A 19,865-nucleotide genomic window follows, 5' to 3' on the forward strand; every position below is an offset into this window, starting at 1 on the left:
AAATAAATTAGCCTGTCCCAGCAGATATAACACTAATAGCACATAACATAGCGTCTGGTGCCAACAACTGTCTAAATTTGATGAGGATGAGAGTTCAGCTAAAGAACGTCTTGATAAATAAATGCCAAAGAGCTACGAAATTATGAGGATGTTTTCTGATACATTTCACCTACTGCTCTAACCATAAACATTTTCTGTAGGATTAAGACTGGGTTATTTAGTGACCCAGTCAAAGTGCACCCCCCACCCATAAAAAAAAACATTACGAAACCACTTCTGGCCTGAAATAAATACTCCACACACAGAGTTAAACACCCATTGAGCCGTTGGACCTTAGCACACGCCTCCACTCGACCGATGACCAGTTTCTGGGCCACCAAAGATGTGCAGTTCTATGTGCCACTGTGAGCAAGGTACCTGACTACAGATATACATCACATACATAGTATTTGCCTGGAAACTGGTTAAGAAGGATCTGTGTTGACTGGCATCGGCACTTTTGTCAAGTTTGAAACAGATTGTCATTGGCAAGGTGCGATACTCATCCTGGCTGATTAGAATATTCTAGAATATTCGCACAACCACTGTCATTATAGTGTTTAGATGGCGGTACAAATGTTGGACATTCTGAATTGACACACCAACAAACAGAGCAACGCAGCGTGAGGTCACAGGCACATCAAAATGTGATACATCCTCTCCATTATTCTGTCATGTCTTCACACTGATTCCATATAACCAAATGACAAATACAAACCACATCGGCAGCAAGATATCGTTTACTAAAAATGTAATAAAGAAAATAATCAATTATTGACAGTACAGTGTGAATGGATAAATAAAAAATCTTCTCACCAAGCGGCGGCAGGAGAACATGCACACAAATAGCTTTAACTTGCACAGGCTTTCGGAACCAGTGGCTCCTTCTTCTGGCAGAAGAGTTGAAGGGGAAGGAAAAGCACTGGAAAGGTTTAGGAGAAGGGGTACAGTTCAGAGAAGGTCACCCTGAACCCCGTGCCAGGGGAGACTTACCGGATGGGACGAGAAAGAAAGACTGATTGTAGGGGACTGCATCAGACAAGATTTGAAAACCTGAGAGCTTAAATGTGGAAGACTGAATACTATGCAACACAGAGATTACTACTAAAACACCATGTACGAGTTAATAAGAGTGAAAAGATAAGTGCAGTGTATGTAACAGAGGTGGGAGGGGGGATGGAAAACAATAGTCAGGTCAAGAAATGACAGATGTAGAAAAGTAAAATGGAGTGAAGAAAGGAATAGTTGCTGTGAAGAAATGCTGAGATGGGAGGAATTAATGTAAATCAAGGCCAGGTAAGTGGCAAGAACCAAGGACATGTCGTAGTACTAGTTCCCACCTGAGGAGTTCTGAGAAACTTGTCTCTGGGGGAAGAATCCAGATGGCACGTGTGGTGAAGAATGCACCAAGGTATTGATGGTCATGTTGTAGATCATGCTCTGCAACAGGATATTATGTGTTGCCGGTATACAGCCTCTGCCTATGCCATTTATCCTGACTGATAACTGGGTGGTAGTCATGTTGATGTAAAAGTATGCACAGTGTTTACATAACAGCTGATATATGCAATGTGTCATTTCACAGGTAGCTCTCCCTTTGATAGCACATGTTTTGCCAGTTACAGGGCTGGAATAGCTGGTGGTAGGAGGGTGCCTAGAGCAAGTCTTACAGCGAAGACAGTCACAGGGTTAGGAGCTCTAGAGTAGGCAAAAAGGTGCAGAAGGAGCATAAGGTCTGACAAGGATACTGCAGAGATTGGGAGGGCGACGACAAGCTATTCTAGGTATGGTGGGCTAAATCTCAGATGGAATGGATCTCATTTCAGGGCTTGATTTTAGAAAGCACAGCCTTCTTGAAGAAGCTGATTAATACATTCAAGACCACAATAATAGTGATTGACAAGTGGTGTGCTCTGAAGTTGTTTTTTGGAGGGATCAGCAGGACTGGATGTGATGGCTCAGGAAATCTGTTTTTGAACTAGGCTGTAGCACTAATTCGCCCAGTGAAGATTTAGGTGAGAACAGTGGTGCACTGCTTAGACAGTCTGCATCCTAACAAATATCTTTGCCTTGTTCGCCAAGGCTGTATGGGAGGGCACATTTGACATGGAAAAGATAGCCACTGTAAAAATGTAAGTACTGTTGTTTGTTGGTAGGCTTGATGTGGACGGAAGAATGTAGCTGAAGATGAGATCACAGTCAATGAAATTCAGAATAGGACCATGTAAAATTTAACTGGGAGAAGGTATTTAGAGATTCCAGCAATTTTAATAGTTCAGCCTCACTATGAGTCCATACAACAAAGATATCATCAATGTATCTAAACCAAACCTGGAACTGGAGGCTTATTGATCCCAGGAGAGGCCAACCTTCAAGCAGCCCTTGAAAAGATTGGCATAGGAAGGACCTATCCTGGTTCCCATCACCATACCTCTGATCTGTTTGTATGTCTGCCCCTCAAAAGCAAAGTTACTGTTGGTGAGTATAAAGCTGATTAAGGTAAGCAAGAAGGATGTCATAGGTTTGGAATCAAGTGGGTGTCGACTGAGGAAATGTTCAGCAGCAGCCAGACCACGTATGTGTGGGATGTTGGTATAGAGGGAGGTGGCATCAATGGTGACAAGCAAGGTGTGTGGTGGGAGTGGGAGGGGCACAGATTTCAGATGATCAAGATAATGGCTGGTATCTTTAGTATAGGAGAGAAGTCTTTGTACTATGGGTTACAGGTGTTGACCAACAAAGGCAGAAGCCAGCAACTATAGGATGGCCACCATCACTGGGTTGTGGATCTTAGGAAGAAGGTACAGGGGTGGGTGTGGTTAAGAAGTCCTATGGATTGAGGTATAAGTCCTTGTGAGGGGCCTGAGGTTTTTAGGAGGGACTGCAGGTCATTTTCAATCACAGGGATGGGATCTTGATGGAGATGCTGTATGTACAGGTGTCAACAGCTGGCTTAGACCTTCACTAGCATACTCCTGTTGGTCAAGTACCACAGTGTTAGATCCTTTGCCTGCTAGGAGGATAATGATGGACTCATCAGCGTTTAGGGAATGTAGAGCCTGGAGTTCTGAAGAGGACAGGTTAGGGTCATGTTGTAGGGACCTGAGGAAAGGTTGTGAAGTGATGCTAGACGTGAAGAATTCTTGGAAGGCTTGTATGGGATGATTCTGAGATAGTGGTGGTGGATCAAGTTGGGATCATGGTCAGAACTGTTCAAGGCAGGGTTTGTTGTCAGGTTTGCTGTTGGAAAGGTTTTGGGATTGGGTTGCAAAGTGGTATTTCCAGTTGACTTTATGTGTAAAGGAAAGTATGTCCAAAGGAGCATAGTTAAATGCTGGTTAAACGCTGAAAGTGAGACCCTTGGCTCATATAGATAATTAGGGGGGGGGGGGGGGGATGGCAGTGCTTTGGGTGAGAGGTTGAGAACACAGTACTGTTGTGACTGGTTCTTGTGATTATGAGTTATTACTGATCTGGGAAGCAGTGGTGGAGTTTGTAGGGTGGCCAAGCTTGCTTTGTAGGAGAGGAGTGGTGGTTAATGGTGTAGCTGTTTGGGGAGCTGCCGAGGGACAGGAAGGGAAAGACCACTGTTGAGGCAGTTTAGGAGAAGGTGGGATAGATTTTTGTGGTGAAGTCTAGCATGTTGTTGCAATCTGAAGTTGGCTTGGTGGATGATACCATCCAATAAAACATGAGGGGCAGATAACTGCAGGGTTCTGTATAAGGAGAGAAGTCTAGTGGAGTGGAAACTAGCAGATGAGGCATATAGGTCACAAATTAGTCAGGTAAGTGCAAGAGATTGCTGTATTTGAAACTGTGACAGAGCCTGGTGTAAAGCAGGATTACTTCCACAGACAGGGACTTTCAATATTAGGCCTTTGATAGTAACTCCAAGGGACAAGCAGATTTCAAGAAACAATGTAGGACCTTAATTTTGATAGTGCAAAAGCATGTTTTCGAAAGGAATGGATGTAATATGTGATGGGATTCACCATGACAAGAGGGAATGGTTTGGAGTGCTAGAGATGGTGGGAGTGGCAAAAAGGAGAGGCAGAGGGTGGAAAAACATAGAAAAAGAGAAAAGAAGCAGGGGAAAAATTGGAAAAATCAGAAAAATTTGCACAAAAAGTCATTAGAACAGACAGTGTTTAACAAGAGGCATTGAGTGTGTGAGAATTTCTCATCAGAAGAGTGGTGTATATGAGCCGAATAAATGATTGGAAAAGAAAATAACTGATAGTGAAAGTTGTGAAAGGAGATAAAATTTTAAAAACTGAGCGGACAGAAAGGTTTAGTTTCTACAAGCTTTTGAAGCCAGTGGCTCCTCCTTCTGGCTGAAGAGTTGAGGAGGGAAGGAAAAGGACTGGAGAGGTTTAGGAGAAGAGGTACAGTTCAGAAAAGTCACCCAGAACCCCGGGTCAGGGGAGACTTACCAAATGGGATGAGAAGGAAAGACTGATTGTTGGGGACTGTACCAGATGAGAAGTGAAAACATGAGAGCTTAAAGGTGGAAGACAGGTGAGTACGCAAGACAGGGATTACTACTAAAACTTCACGATTGAGGTAATAGGAGTGAAAAGCTAAGTGCACTATATGTAACAGAGGTGAGTGGGGGGACAGCAAAAAATAGACAGGTCAGGAAATGACAGATGCAGAAAACTAAAATAGTGAAGAGAAGTTATTGTGTAGAAATGCTGAAGTGGAAGGAATTGACATAAAATTAAGGCCAGGTGGGTGCTGAGAAGAAAGAAAATGATTTTGTGCTAGTTCCCACCTGGTGTTTGGGGAAAGAATCCAGATAGCAAGCACATGGGGTGAAACAGGCACCAGGGTCATAACTGCCATGTTGTAGAGCATGCTCTGCAACATGATATTATGTGTTGCTTGTATACAATCTCTGTAATAACTGGGTGGTAGTAATGCCGATGTAAAAGGCTGAACAGTGTTTACGCAGCAGCTGGTATATGCAATGTGTCATTTCACTGGTGGCTCTCCCTTTGTTAGTTTTGCCAGTTACAGGGCTGGAATAGGCAGTAGTAGGAGGATGCTTAGGGCAAGTCTTGCAGTGGGGTCAGACACAGGGATGGGAGCCATAGGCTCATAGGATAGAGAGAGGGGTGCAGCTAGAGCATAGGGTCTGACAAGGATATTGCAGAGTTTGGTAGGGCAATGAAAAGCTATTATAGGTGTGGTGGGCAACTTCAAACTACAACAACATGCTCAACTTCACCTCAAAAAGCTATCTCACCTTCTCTAAACTACCTCAACAGTAGTGTTTCCCTTCCTGTCCCTCTGCAGCTCCCCAAACACCCACACCATCAACCACCACTCCTCTCCTACAAACCGAGCTTGGACAATCTTCTTAACATCCTATAGCCTTCACCACTGTCTCCCAAACCAGTAATAACTCATAATCACGAGAATCAGTCATAACAGTACCGTGATCTCAATCTCTGGTCCAAAGCACTCCCCCCCCCCCCCCCCCCACCCCGAATTATCTGTATTATCCAAGGGTCTCATTTTCAACCCTAAACCTGCATTTAACCATAACCTGACACTGAACCCTGCCATGAACAGTTTCGACCATGATCCCAACTTGATCCACCACCACTGCCTCAAAATCACCCCTTAAATGTCTTCCAAGAATTCCTCATATTCAGCAGTGCTTCACAACATTTCCTCAGGTCCTTACAACAAGACCCTAACCTGCTGAACTCCAGGCTCTACGTTCCCTAAGAGCTGATGACTCCATCATTACCCTCCCAGAAGACAAAAGATCTACCACTGTGGTCCTTGACCAACAGGAGTACGTTAGTGAAGGTCTACGCCAGCTGTCTGACACCTCTACATACAGCATCTGCTATCATGATGCAAACTGACCTGGAGTCCCTCCTAAAAACCTCAGGACCCTCACAAGCACTTATACCTCAATCCGTAGAACTTCTTATCCCACTCAAATCACACACTCCCACCTTTTACCTTCTTCCTAAGCTCCACAAACCCAAACATTTCGGCCATCCACATTTGGGAGGACAATGGTTCAAACCAGTGTCCGGCCATCCTGATCTACATTTTCTGTGATTTCCCTAAATTGCTTAAGGCAAATGCCGGGATGGTTCCTTTGAAAGGGCACAGCCGATTTCCTTCCCCATCCTTCCCTAACCCGAAGGGACCAATGACCTCACTGTTTGGTCCCCTCCCCGAATCAACAAACAAACAACAAACTGGCAATCCTATAGTTGCTGGCTTCAAAGCACCCACCGAATGTACATCTGCCCAAGTTGATCAACACCTGCAACCCATAGTACAAAGACTTCCCTCCTATATTAAAGATACCAGCCATTAATTAGGTTGTCTGAAATCTGTGCCCACCCCACTCCAATCACACACCTTGCTTGTCACCATTGATGCCCTCTCCCTCTATATCAACATCCCCCATGTACAGTCTGTCTGCTGCTGCACATTTCTTCAATCAACACCTAAGTAATTCCAAACCTATGACATACTTCTTGCTTGTCTTAATCAACTTTATACTTACCAACAATTACTTCACCTTTGAGAGGCAGACATACAAACAGATCAAGAGCCATTCTGTGGGAACCAGAATGGTTCCTTCCTATGCCAACCTTTCCAGTGGTCACATGGAGAGGGCTTTTCTGGAGCGCATAACCCTTCAGCCCCTGGTTTGGCTTGGATAAATTAATGACATCTTTGCCTTATGGATTCTTGGTGAGGCTGACCTGATAAAATTCCTGGAATCACAGAATACATTCTCCCAATTAAATTCACATGGTCCTATTCCAAATCCCATGCCACTGATCCTCACAGAAGGCTAGCCAGCTACATACTTCCATACACATTAAACCTACTAAAAAACACCACCACTTACAATTTGACAGTTGCCATCCTTTCCATGTAAACATTCCCTCCCATACAGCCTTGATATTCGAAGCAAACAGATTTGTTCAGATGCAGATTCTTTACAGCAATACCCCACCATTCTCACCTGAGCCTTCACTGGATGTAATTACCCCATCAGCCTAGTTCAAAAGCAGATTTCCCGGGCCATCACAACCTATCCGGATACTGCTGCTCCCTCCAGAAAACAACTTCGGAGCCCACCACTTATCAGGCAGTATTACCATGGTCTTGACTGTATTAATCAGCTACTTTGACAATGCTATGACTTCCTAAAATCATGCCCTGAAATGAGATCCATTCTGTCTGAGATTTTGCCCACCACACCTAGAATAGCTTTTTGTTGCCGTCTCAATCTCTGCAACATCCTTGTCAGACCCTATGCTTCTTCTGCACCCATGTCCCTACACTATGGCTCCTAAACCTTTGACTGTCTCCAATGTAAGACTTGCCCAAAGCAGCCTCTTACCACCACCCATTCCAGGCCTGTAACTGGCAAAATATATATTATCAGAGGGAGAATCACCTATGAAATGACACATTGCGTATACCAGCTGTTACGTAAACACTGTTCAGCTTTTTACATTGACATGTCTACCATGCAGTTATCAGTCAGGTTGAATGAGCATAGGCACAGGGTGTATACCAGCAATACACAACATCCTGTTGCAGAGCATGCTCTGCATGCTCATCATGACCTTGCTTCATGATGATGCATGATCATCATGACCTTGGAGCCTGTTTCACCACACGCACCATTTGGGTACTTCCTACAGACACCAGTTTCTCAAAACTCCCGCAGGTGGGAACTAGTGCTACAACATGTCATTGGTTCTTGCAACCCGTCTGCCCTTAATTTACATTAATTACTTCTGTCCTAGCATTCCTTCACAGTAATTAATCCTTTCGTCACTCCATTTTAATTTCCTACAACTTTCATTTTCTGACCTGTCTATTTTTCGCCATCCCCCCTCGCACCTCTGTTACATTCAATGTACTTAGCTTTCCATTCTTATTAACTCATGCATGATGCTTTAGTTGTAATCTCCCTCTTGCATACTGTCCTGTCCTCCACCTTTAACCCCTCAGGTTTTCAAATCTTGTCTGATGCAGTCCCCAACAATCAGTCTTTCCTTCTCATCCAGTCCGGTAAGTCTTCCCTGTCCTGGGGTTCTGGGTGACTTTTCTGGACTATATCCCATCTCCTAAACCTCCCCAGTCCTTTCCCTTCAACCCTCTTCCTTCCCCTTCAACTCTTCTGCTAGAAGGAACCAGTGGCTCCGAAAGCTTGTAAAAGTAAATCGTCTGGTGAGCAGAGTTTTTATCTACCCATTTACATTATAAAAATGTTATAAGTATTAAAAGCATTATTAATGAGCCTAGTGTGATGAAAACAAATGATAATATACTGAATCAAAAATATGAAGCATTATTTTATATATTAATTTATTTTCCATGTGGAGATATTCCCATCAACAATGTAAGCATTAGAACCAGTATACACACACAAGTTCATAATCCATTTTGTGAAAATTTGTATCACAAAGAGCTTCCTCTGTAACTGCTAATTAATATCTCTTAAGTTAGTGCCAGAGCAGCATTACACGTATTGAAATGTATGGGGTGTAGCTAGGAGCATTCTTAACTAATAACAAATATCATTTCATTGACAGTCAAATTGTCAACTTATAAAAATAAAAACATCAAAAATGGAAGATAATTGTAATGTGTAATTCATTCAAGTAGAAATAACATTCAGGAACAATTTAGCAATTTAGTGAGCATATTTCACTCTGTCAGACTTATGGAGGCCGAGGATTGATAATAACCATCCTTCGCAGTAGAATATCTCTGAGAAAGATGAAGTGTTTCCACCAGCTGTTCACCGAAGTGAAAATTCTCAAATATCTGAAAACAAAGTAGTATACATTTCAGAATGCAATAATACACAATGAGGACTGAATTTTGAACTTTGAAAATCTTAGTATCAAATAAATAAGCAAATATTTTTCCACCACAAAATTAAATCAAGCCTACTGAAACAGGCTTTTAAACTGATCAAAGAATTTTACAGAAACTACCTCAATCCCTGTGGAAGACAAAAGAAAAGTAGAAAGGATACCAAAAAAACCATGCAACATTGACATCAGTCTCTTCAAAAGATTCTTTGAAAAAGTTACTGTATTTACATAAGAGCACCTGCTCACTAAATACCAACTCTACAAGAGCAGGGCTGACAGAACATACAGAGAAAAACAACTTTCGACTGTCGGTTAAAACAATTCTGACTACTCTGAGTTATGTTTATTCCCTGCATGCAAAGCTGCATTGCTAAGTTATGTATTTTGATTTAGAAAAATCATTTACTTCCCCCAAGTTGTGAAAAAGGCATAAAATTTGAAAAAAACTGTGATTTCTTGTGAACTGAGAATAGAATTTATCATAGTTTTGTGGCACTCACTGAACAGAACATTTTTTTTATTTGAGGGGAAGGGAGGCGGATGTACTGTAGCTGATTCCTTTGTTATCTAAAGAGCAGGAAAGAGATAGTTTGCCTTTCACATTATGAAACATTTAATGCTGCAATCTCTATGTCTGTCACAATGTTCTGTACTATTGAAACTTATGCTTATATTAATTAATGACTTGTATTAAACATAACAAATGGTCCAACAGATTTTTACGACAGTGTCATAGATGTGAAGTGTCTGGACAACATACTTAATGAGACGCTAAATACAATGCACACAACAGGACACACACTAATTTAGTTTCAACAAATATGTATGCCATAGCTGGCCACTGTGGATGAGTGGTTCTAGGCGCTTCAGTCTAGAACCGCACTGCTGTAATGGTCGCAGGTTCAAATCCTGCCTCGGGCATGGATGTGTGTGATGTCCTTAGGTGAGTTAGGTTTAAGTAGTTCTAAGTCTAGGGGACTGATGACCTCAGATGTTAAGTCCCATAGTGCTCAGAGCCATTTGAACCCATTGTTGTATGCCATATCCTGATCAGTGAAGCTGAAGAATTAAATCTTTGCACCTAATAACGAACCCAAATTTTTGTGGAAGGTACATATTAATGAACTTTTACAAAAATGTTATACAGCCATTTTCTTTATCAGAATGAAGATGTCTGTTAGAAAATACATCATCTTTCATTATTGCCACAAAAACTTTAGCATGGTTCAACCAAAGTGAAAATTAACTTCACAGAGTTTCTGGTGTTCCACACTAAATGATAGGTCATTATACAAATGACTGACAGATGATTCTTAGGTTGGGACAATAGATGAGTAGGTCACTGCACCTACTAAATAAGTATGATGTTCAAAATGAGCTTTGGGATGAAGACCATCTTGTTTTACTTAAAGTAAATATTTTAACATCAACCATATGAAAAAAAAAAAGTTTTGATGGTACTGTTCTGAATGTATCAAGTGATTTGCTGTTATCGTATAACCATGGTGTATCTATGTATTTGCTATTATGTACCTGATGCACTCTGCCCAAATTTAAACTCACAGTATCTGATACCATATGTAGATAAATATTTTCCATTCATAAAACATGACACCGATCGACAGTCAGTATAAAGGTCTGAAAGACTTATATTCTTCTCATGGAAAAAGCTCTGCCAAAATAATTAAAATCCAAGAATAAGAAATTGCAGCACCAGTAAGAATATGAACTGGGTAGTTCTGTTGATAATAATGCTATAACTGTAAGAGTTTCCGACTTACATTAGTCTGCTACAAATAATAAATAATTTTACACCAACCTTCAGTACTGCTGTTGCATCAAATGATTCTCTTGGTTTTTGTTTCTTTTTTGATGTTTCAGTTTCAGACACTCCTCCTTTGTCCTCACGAAATAATGTGTTCATAACAGTTGCATGCAATTTGACTTGTTCATATTGCTTTTGCATGAGACCTATGAAGAATATGTAAAATTCACTGAAGGTAGTATAAATGCAATATTAAATGTAGCAAAGTAAGTATACTCTGTCACTAATTACATCACATACTCTACATATAACTGTATTACGTGTGAGTAAATGAACGTACTTATGAGCAAGAGGATTGATCACTACACGCAAATAGAAGAGATGCTAAGCACCAGATTCACAGCTATTAGGCTTTTAGAGGCTTTTTAGCAGGTTGATATTCTATTCCAAGTATTTATCTGCTGCTCACTCTCTCTTCCACTTGGTGAGTTGTGATCTATCCTCTTATACTTGCCTTGTAGTACTGTGTTGCACCAAGATCTAACAATAATTTATAGGCATGCTATCAAAGTAAAAAATAACAGTTATATGAAAACATATGCTTCCAAGGTTATTACTAACCTCTGTTTGCGAAGTATTCTACAATACCATCTGCAAGCTCCTGTAGCAGGTATTCAGAACTCCCTTCAACTCGAACCTTACCATACAGAACATCCACCTCTGCCGGATCATCATTCATGTACTCAACTCCAGTCATACGTAATTTCAAAGGCCGCTTTCCAAGAAGTGGGCTGGAATTATTTTTGATAAATTTTTGCAGTTATTCACATGCTACATGACACTATAACAACTGTTTTATAGAAATATGAAGCGTTTACGCTGATTCACAATTTTAAGATGGCTTGATTCTCAAGCTTTTTCAGTTTCAATTAAGAGTTTATAATTACATTCCATGAATTACATTCAGTAAAACCCAGGGAGTGGTCTCCAAGGTGCCGAAAGAAGAAAAACATATAAATTTTATTTATGTTCAATACAATATTATGATTAAATTAATGAATATTATAACATGACTTGCTAATATGAAAATACTCATTAATACCCATAATTTGAATAAAAGGAACTGAACTACAGAAAATCCTTTAATACGTTCTTCATTGTGCCTTTATTATCCATCACACATTTAACGTGCTCAGCATATAGGAGAGTACATGTGTTACCACATGTCTGATTACTTGCTGTCTTTATCTCCAGCTCTTGAAATTTTGTAAATTTTGTTTTTGGCCATAGAATTAAATACACCACTGGCCATTAAAATTGCTACACCATGAAGATGATGTGCTACAGATGGGAAATTTAACCGACAGGAAGATGATGCTGTGATATGCAAATGATTAGCTGTTCAGAGCATTCAAACAAGGTTGGCGCCGGTGGCGACACCTACAATGTGCTGACATGTGGAAAGTTTCCAATCGATTTCTCATACACAAAAAGCAGTTGACAGGTGTTGCCTGGTGAAACGTTGTGATGCCCCGTATAAGGAGGAGAAATGCGTACCATCACGTTTCAGACTTTGATAAAGTTTGGATTGTAGCCTATCGCGAAAGTGGTTTATCGTATTGCGACATTGCTGCTCTTGTTGGTCGAGATCCAATGACTGTTAGCAGAATATGGAATTGGTGGGTGCAGGAGAGTAATATGGAATGCCAGCTGGATCCCAACGGCCTCGTATCTCTAGCAGTCGAGATGATAGGCATCTTATCCGCATGGCTGTAACAGATTGTGCAGCCACGTCTCGATCCCTGAGTCAACAGATGGGGATGTTTGCAAGACAACAACCATCTGCATGAACAGTTCAACGACAGTTGCAGCAGCATGGACTGTCAGCTCGGAGACCATGGCTGCGGTTACCCTTGAAGCTGCATCACAGACAGGAGTGCCTGAGATGGTGTACTCAACGACGAACCTGGGTGCACGAATGGCAAAACGTCATTTTTACGGATGCATCCAGATTCTGTTTACAGCATCATGATAGTCGCATCCGTGTTTGCTCCCTGCCGCCGTTGGATAAGCAGCTGCAGCAGCAAGTCGTATACTCCTAGCTCACTCATTTGTTACATAGTTTAATTCTTAATTTCTTTGCGTGTTTTTGGTACTTGCATTGTTTAATTCATAAATTTCGAGCGTATTATAGTATTTGAGAGTTGTAGCATCGCGTTTTAGTACCTGAATAGTGTAAATTCGCGTAGTCGTTTGTCTACTGTTTTGTTTTGAACGGCCAGTGTCGGTTGGTCGCAGTCAGTGTGCTCCCTGCCGCCGTTGGATAAGCAGCTGAGCAGCAAGTCGTATACTCCTAGCTCACTCATTTGTTACATAGTTTAATTCTTAATTTCTTTGCGTGTTTTTGGTTCTTGCATTGTTTAATTCATAAATTTCGGGCGTATTATAGTATTTGAGAGTGTAGCATCGTGTTTTAGTACCTGAATAGTGTAATTTCGCTTAGTCTCCTTCCGCCGCCGAGCAGTGTCAGCAGTGCGCAAGTAGCAGCATTACTGCATTTACTAGGCAATCTTGTATTTTAATAACCGTTTAAATTTTGTCGATTTGTTTGCGCTCTCTGTAGATTAGTTCAGACGTTCTTAGCAAAACAGTTTTTAGCATGGATAGGGACTGCAACTGCTGTGTTCGGATGCAGGCTGAGTTGGCATCCCTTCGCTCCCAGCTTCAGGCAGTGTTGGCTTCGGTCACACAGCTTGAGGCTGTTGCCAATGGGCATCACTGTGGGGGTCGGGATGGGGGTTTGTCGGGGACGGCCAGCTCGTCCCACGCATCCCCTGATCGGACTACGACTGTGGTTGCCCGGGATACTGCCCGCATTGAGGCTGATCCCTCACCTGTGGTAGAGTGGGAGGTCGTTTCAAGGTGTGGCAGGGGGCGAAAGACATTCTGGAGGGCTGAACGGAAAGCCTCTCCAGTTTGTCTGACGAACCGGTTTCAGGCTCTGTCTCAGGCTGATACTGATCTTCGGCCTGACATGGCTGCTTGTCCTGTTCCAGAGGTTGCCCCTCAGTCTGCAAGATCCGGGCAGTCGCAGAGGGTGGGCTTACTGGTAGTTGGGAGCTCCAACGACAGGTGCGTAATGGGGCCCCTTAGGGAAATGGCAGCAAGAGAGGGGAAGAAAACCAATGTGCACTCCGTGTGCATACCGGGGGGAGTCATTCCAGATGTGGAAAGGGTCCTTCCGGATGCCATGAAGGGTACAGGGTGCACCCATCTGCAGGTGGTCGCTCATGTCGGCACCAATGATGTGTGTCACTATGGATCGGAGGAAATCCTCTCTGGCTTCCGGCGGCTATCTGATTTGGTGAAGACTGCCAGTCTCGCTAGCGGGATGAAAGCAGAGCTCACCATCTGCAGCATCGTCGACAGGACTGACTGCGGACCTTTGGTACAGAGCCGAGTGGAGGGTCTGAATCAGAGGCTGAGACGGTTCTGCGACCGTGTGGGCTGCAGATTCCTCGACTTGCGCCATAGGGTGGTGGGGTTTCGGGTTCCGCTGGATAGGTCAGGAGTCCACTACACGCAACAAGCGGCTACACGGGTAGCAGGGGTTGTGTGGCGTGGGCTGGGCGGTTTTTTAGGTTAGATGGCCTTGGGCAAGTACAGAAAGGGCAACAGCCTCAACAGGTGCGGGGCAAAGTCAGGACATGCGGGGACCAAGCAGCAATCGGTATTGTAATTGTCAACTGTCGAAGCTGCGTTGGTAAAGTACCGGAACTTCAAGCGCTGATAGAAAGCACCGAAGCTGAAATCGTTATAGGTACAGAAAGCTGGTTTAAGCCAGAGATAAATTCTGCCGAAATTTTTACAAAGGTACAGACGGTGTTTAGAAAGGATAGATTGCATGCAACCGGTGGTGGAGTGTTCATCGCTGTTAGTAGTAGTTTATCCTGTAGTGAAGTAGAAGTGGATAGTTCCTGTGAATTATTATGGGTGGAGGTTACACTAAACAACCGAACTAGGTTAATAATTGGCTCCTTTTACCAACCTCCCGACTCAGCAGCATTAGTGGCAGAACAACTGAGAGAAAATTTGGAATACATTTCACATAAATTTTCTCAGCATGTTATAGTCTTAGGTGGAGATTTCAATTTACCAGATATAGACTGGGACACTCAGATGTTTAGGACGGGTGGTAGGGACAGAGCATCGAGTGACATTATACTGAGTGCACTATCCGAAAATTACCTCGAGCAATTAAACAGAGAACCGACTCGTGGAGATAACATATTGGACCTACTGATAACAAACAGACCCGAACTTTTCGAATCTGTATGTACAGAACAGGGAATCAGTGATCATAAGGCCGTTGCAGCATCCCTGAATATGGAAGTTAATAGGAATATAAAAAAAGGGAGGAAGGTTTATCTGTTTAGCAAGAGTAATAGAAGGCAGATTTCAGACTACCTAACAGATCAAAACAAAAATTTCTGTTCCGACACTGACAATGTTGAGTGTTTATGGAAAAAGTTCAAGGCAATCGTAAAATGCGTTTTAGACAGGTACGTGCCGAGTAAAACTGTGAGGGACGGGAAAAACCCACCGTGGTACAACAACAAAGTTAGAAAACTATTGCGAAAGCAAAGAGAGCTCCACTCCAAGTTTAAACACAGCCAAAACCTCTCAGACAAACAGAAGCTAAACGATGTCAAAGTTAGCGTAAGGAGGGCTATGCGTGAAGCGCTCATTGAATTCGAAAGTAAAATTCTATGTACCGACTTGACAGAAAATCCTAGGAAGTTCTGGTCTTACGTTAAATCAGTAAGTGGCTCGAAACAGCATATCCAGACACTACGGGATGATGATGGCATTGAAACAGAGGATGACACGCGTAAAGCTGAAATACTAAACACCTTTTTCCAAAGCTGTTTCACAGAGGAAGACCGCACTGCAGTTCCTTCTCTAAATCCTCGCACAAACGAAAAAATGGCTGACATCAAAATAAGTGTCCAAGGAATAGAAAAGCAACTGGAATCACTCAATAGAGGAAAGTCCACTGGACCTGACGGGATACCAATTCGATTCTACACAGAGTACGCGAAAGAACTTGCCCCCCTTCTAACAGCCGTGTACCGCAAGTCTCTAGAGGAACGGAGGGTTCCAAATGATTGGAAAAGAGCACAGATAGTCCCAGTCTTCAAGAAGGGTCGTCGAGCAGATGCGCAAAACTATAGACCTATATCTCTGACGTCGATCTGTTGTAGAATTTTAGAACATGTTTTTTGCTCGCGTATCATGTCATTTCTGGAAACCCAGAATCTACTATGTAGGAATCAACATGGATTCCGGAAACAGCGATCGTGTGAGACCCAACTCGCCTTATTTGTTCATGAGACCCAGAAAATATTAGATACAGGCTCCCAGGTAGATGCTATTTTTCTTGACTTCCGGAAGGCGTTCGATACAGTTCCGCACTGTCGCCTGATAAACAAAGTAAGAGCCTACAGAATATCAGACCAGCTGTGTGGCTGGATTGAAGAGTTTTTAGCAAACAGAACACAGCATGTTGTTATCAATGGAGAGACGTCTACAGACGTTAAAGTAACCTCTGGCGTGCCACAGGGGAGTGTTATGGGACCATTGCTTTTCACAATATATATAAATGACTTAGTAGATAGTGTCGGAAGTTCCATGCGGCTTTTCGCGGATGATGCTGTAGTATACAGAGAAGTTACTGCATTAGAAAATTGTAGCGAAATACAGGAAGATCTGCAGCGGATAGGCACTTGGTGCAGGGAGTGGCAACTGACCCTTAACATAGACAAATGTAATGTATTGCGAATACATAGAAAGAAGGATCCTTTATTGTATGATTATATGATAGCGGAACAAACACTGGTAGCAGTTACTTCTGTAAAATATCTGGGAGTATGCGTACGGAACGATTTGAAGTGGAATGATCACATAAAACTAATTATTGGTAAGGCGGGTACCAGGTTGAGATTCATTGGGAGAGTGCTTAGAAAATGTAGTCCATCAACAAAGGAGGTGGCTTACAAAACACTCGTTCGACCTATACTTGAGTATTGCTCATCAGTGTGGGATCCGTACCAGGTCGGGTTGACGGAGGAGATAGAGAAGATCCAAAGAAGAGCGGCGCGTTTCGTCACTGGGTTATTTGGTAACCGTGATAGCGTTACGGAGATGTTTAATAAACTCAAGTGGCAGACTCTGCAAGAGAGGCGCTCTGCATCGCGGTGTAGCTTGCTCGCCAGGTTTCGAGAGGGTGCGTTTCTGGATGAGGTATCGAATATATTGCTTCCCCCTACTTATACTTCCCGAGGAGATCACGAATGTAAAATTAGAGAGATTAGAGCGCGCACGGAGGCTTTCAGACAGTCGTTCTTCCCGCGAACCATACGCGACTGGAACAGGAAAGGGAGGTAATGACGGTGGCACGTAAAGTGCCCTCCGCCACACACCGTTGGGTGGCTTGCGGAGTATCAATGTAGATGTAGATGTAGACATCATGGTGAACGCACATTGGAAGCATGTATTCGTCATCGCCATACTGGCGTATCACCCAGTGTGATGGTATGGGGTGCCATTGGTTACACGTCTCGGTCACCTCTTGTTCGCATTGACGGCACTGTGAACAGTGGACGTTACATTTTAGATGTGTTACGACCCATGGTTCTAACTTTCATTCGATCCCTGTGAAACCCTACATTTCAGCAGGATAATGCACGACCGCATGTTGCAGGTCCTGTGCGGGCCTTTCTGGATACAGAAAATGTTCGACTGCTGCCCTGGCCAGCACATTCTCCAGATCTCTCACCAACTGAAAACGTCTGGTCAGTGGTGGCCAAGCAACTGGCTCGTCACAATACGCCAGTCACTACTCTTGATGAACTGTGGTATCGAGTTGAAGCTGCATGGGCAGCTGTACCTGTGTATGCCATCCAAGCTCTGTTTGACTCAATGCCCAGGAGTATCAAGGCCTTTATTACGGCCAGAGGTGGTTGTTCTGGGTACTGATTTCTCAGGATCTATACACCCAAACTGTGTGAAAATGTAATCACATGTCAGTTCTAGTGTAATATATTTGTCCAATGAATACCCGTTTATCATCTGCATTTCTTCTTGGTGTAGCTATTTTAATGGCCAGTAGTGTATAATCATGCTTTTTATTGTGTTTTGTGTTTGCATATTGTTAAAACATGGGAGTACTACAACAAATACATATGTAAAGGACACACGCAGGGGGGTGGTCTCGGTGCGTGGTTCCCATTTGAGTTAGGAACACGAGGTAAAAAGTTTTTGCTTTGCCCAGACTAACGGCTGTATGTACAGCAAATCGAATGTCTGTCTTACTGTAGTTATGTTACAGTATATTAAGCAATGTTTGAATGACAAACCGGAGTTGGTGCCCAGTGAAAATTGTGTGAATTGATTAAATCCCTTTGCAAAAGATTTTAATTGGCCTGAAATTAATGCTCAGCTAATGGCACTTCAGATTTTTCATGCAAAAACCATCACTCTCGTTCATATTCAATGTGCAGTAACAGTCACCCTTAAATAATTCCGGACTGGAGGAAGACTGATGGTTCAAATTTGGTCTACCGGTGTAACAGACCTTGGTCTAATTTAAGTTTTAGAAACCACAATTTTCTGGGAGGTTTTTTGAAGCTCACTACTTTAAACTTGTACGAACCATTTCAAACTTTCTGCAAAGATAAATAAAAGGACAAAGCCAGAATTCTTGTAACCCAACAATCTTTATCAGTTATCACAATATAATGGTTTGAATTCGAGATAAATGCAGCGCATAAGATTCGTTCTTATATGAACTGAATGCATGGAAATGATTTGAAGTGGGTCAAATAAATAAAAAATGCATTCTTATGATAAACTTGCTTCCAAAATGTAGCTTTATTTATATTTTACTTGCAAAAAACACTTTTTTGTGAGTTTTTTTTAGGTGTGCCACTTCTGTGTTTTAGACTTGTGCTTATTGGTTCAAATTTTGTAAGAAGGTTGACAAATACGTGTAATTAGTGGTCACCCTGTGGTCTTGTGAAAGCTTTACTATTGTCACACAACAGTCTAAAGTTGCACATAAAATGCAAGTAAAATCTCGTTTACAGCAAATTGCATGTGCTGTGAGAGTTTAAAATGATACAGATGATGATGAAAAATATATTATTATGGTAATTATAAGAAGTGTTTGCAAAAATATTTCATTGTTTAGATTTTACATGCAAAAAATTACATGCCTGCATGTGGAATTGTTTTTTTGTAGAAATGTGTTATGTTTTAAGCATAGCATTTGCTTATAATTAAAGAAAAAGAAAAAAGCATGTTATTACAGTTGATTATTGTTTCACTGATTATATGTTAAAGATTTATTCACCAGTTGCTTAAAATTATCAAAAAATCTTTGGACATGCAAAACAATGTATGTACCAAACAATAATTATGCCCAGTCCTGAACAAAATGATATACTGTTTGATCAAGCACTTAAAGCTTTAATGACAACCATACAGAAAATTAAACTAATCCAAAAATTGCTATAAAAATAATTTTCATAAAAAAGGTCACATTATTTCTAAACAGTAGAAATTGTTTTACTGTGTTTTCTTCAAAGACAACTATGCTATCTTGTAGAGAATTTATTTTCAGACAAAACAAGCTTAAGTTTGTCATTTTTCATACAGGATTGAAAAGTTGATAGTATATTGTCATGCATACATTGTTTCACGTTTGTTCTGCTTATTTCAGCCAACCTATTATTTCCTGTTTTCTTATTGTTTAGATTTTCGGTTGAAGTTGCTAGAAGCCAGATAGAGGGACTGCATGAAGCATTAGCGATGTACATTTACCACTCCAGTGATTGGAGTGCTTCTCGTGAGAGAATTTCGGTAGCCATAGGGTTTTTAATTATTGATTTTGGTGTAGTGAGAAGTTGGGAGCCTGCCTTGTGGCTGAACGTGAGGCTGCCAGAACTTTTATAGACTGATCTTACCAGTGTCGTTAAACAACACACTTATTGCAGTAACACAAATGCACAACATACACTGAGGTGACAAGATCATGGGATGCACATATACTGATGACGGTAATATCGATTACACAAGGTACAAAAAGACAGTACATGGGCAGAGCTGTGAGCTGTACACAG

General features: G+C 41.9%; 1 protein-coding gene across 2 annotated transcripts in view; it reads right to left on the bottom strand.

Moving 5' to 3' along the window:
• Positions 1 to 8,385: 8,385 nt before the first annotated feature.
• LOC124595941 (activating signal cointegrator 1 complex subunit 1) overlaps positions 8,386 to 19,865 on the bottom strand; it is an 84,110-nt gene continuing 72,630 nt past the window's right edge. For both annotated transcript variants that reach the window (XM_047134859.1, XM_047134860.1), the window contains exons 6-8: positions 11,305 to 11,474; positions 10,738 to 10,889; positions 8,386 to 8,865 (exon numbers count right to left, since the gene is read on the bottom strand). In XM_047134859.1, the coding sequence (XP_046990815.1) occupies positions 8,746 to 8,865; positions 10,738 to 10,889; positions 11,305 to 11,474 (442 nt within the window). In that variant the 3' untranslated portion in view covers positions 8,386 to 8,745. The remainder of the gene's footprint in view (positions 8,866 to 10,737; positions 10,890 to 11,304; positions 11,475 to 19,865) is intronic.

The sequence above is a fragment of the Schistocerca americana genome, chromosome 2 (genome assembly GCF_021461395.2).
Source record: "Schistocerca americana isolate TAMUIC-IGC-003095 chromosome 2, iqSchAmer2.1, whole genome shotgun sequence".
NCBI classification, from domain to species: domain Eukaryota; kingdom Metazoa; phylum Arthropoda; class Insecta; order Orthoptera; family Acrididae; genus Schistocerca; species Schistocerca americana.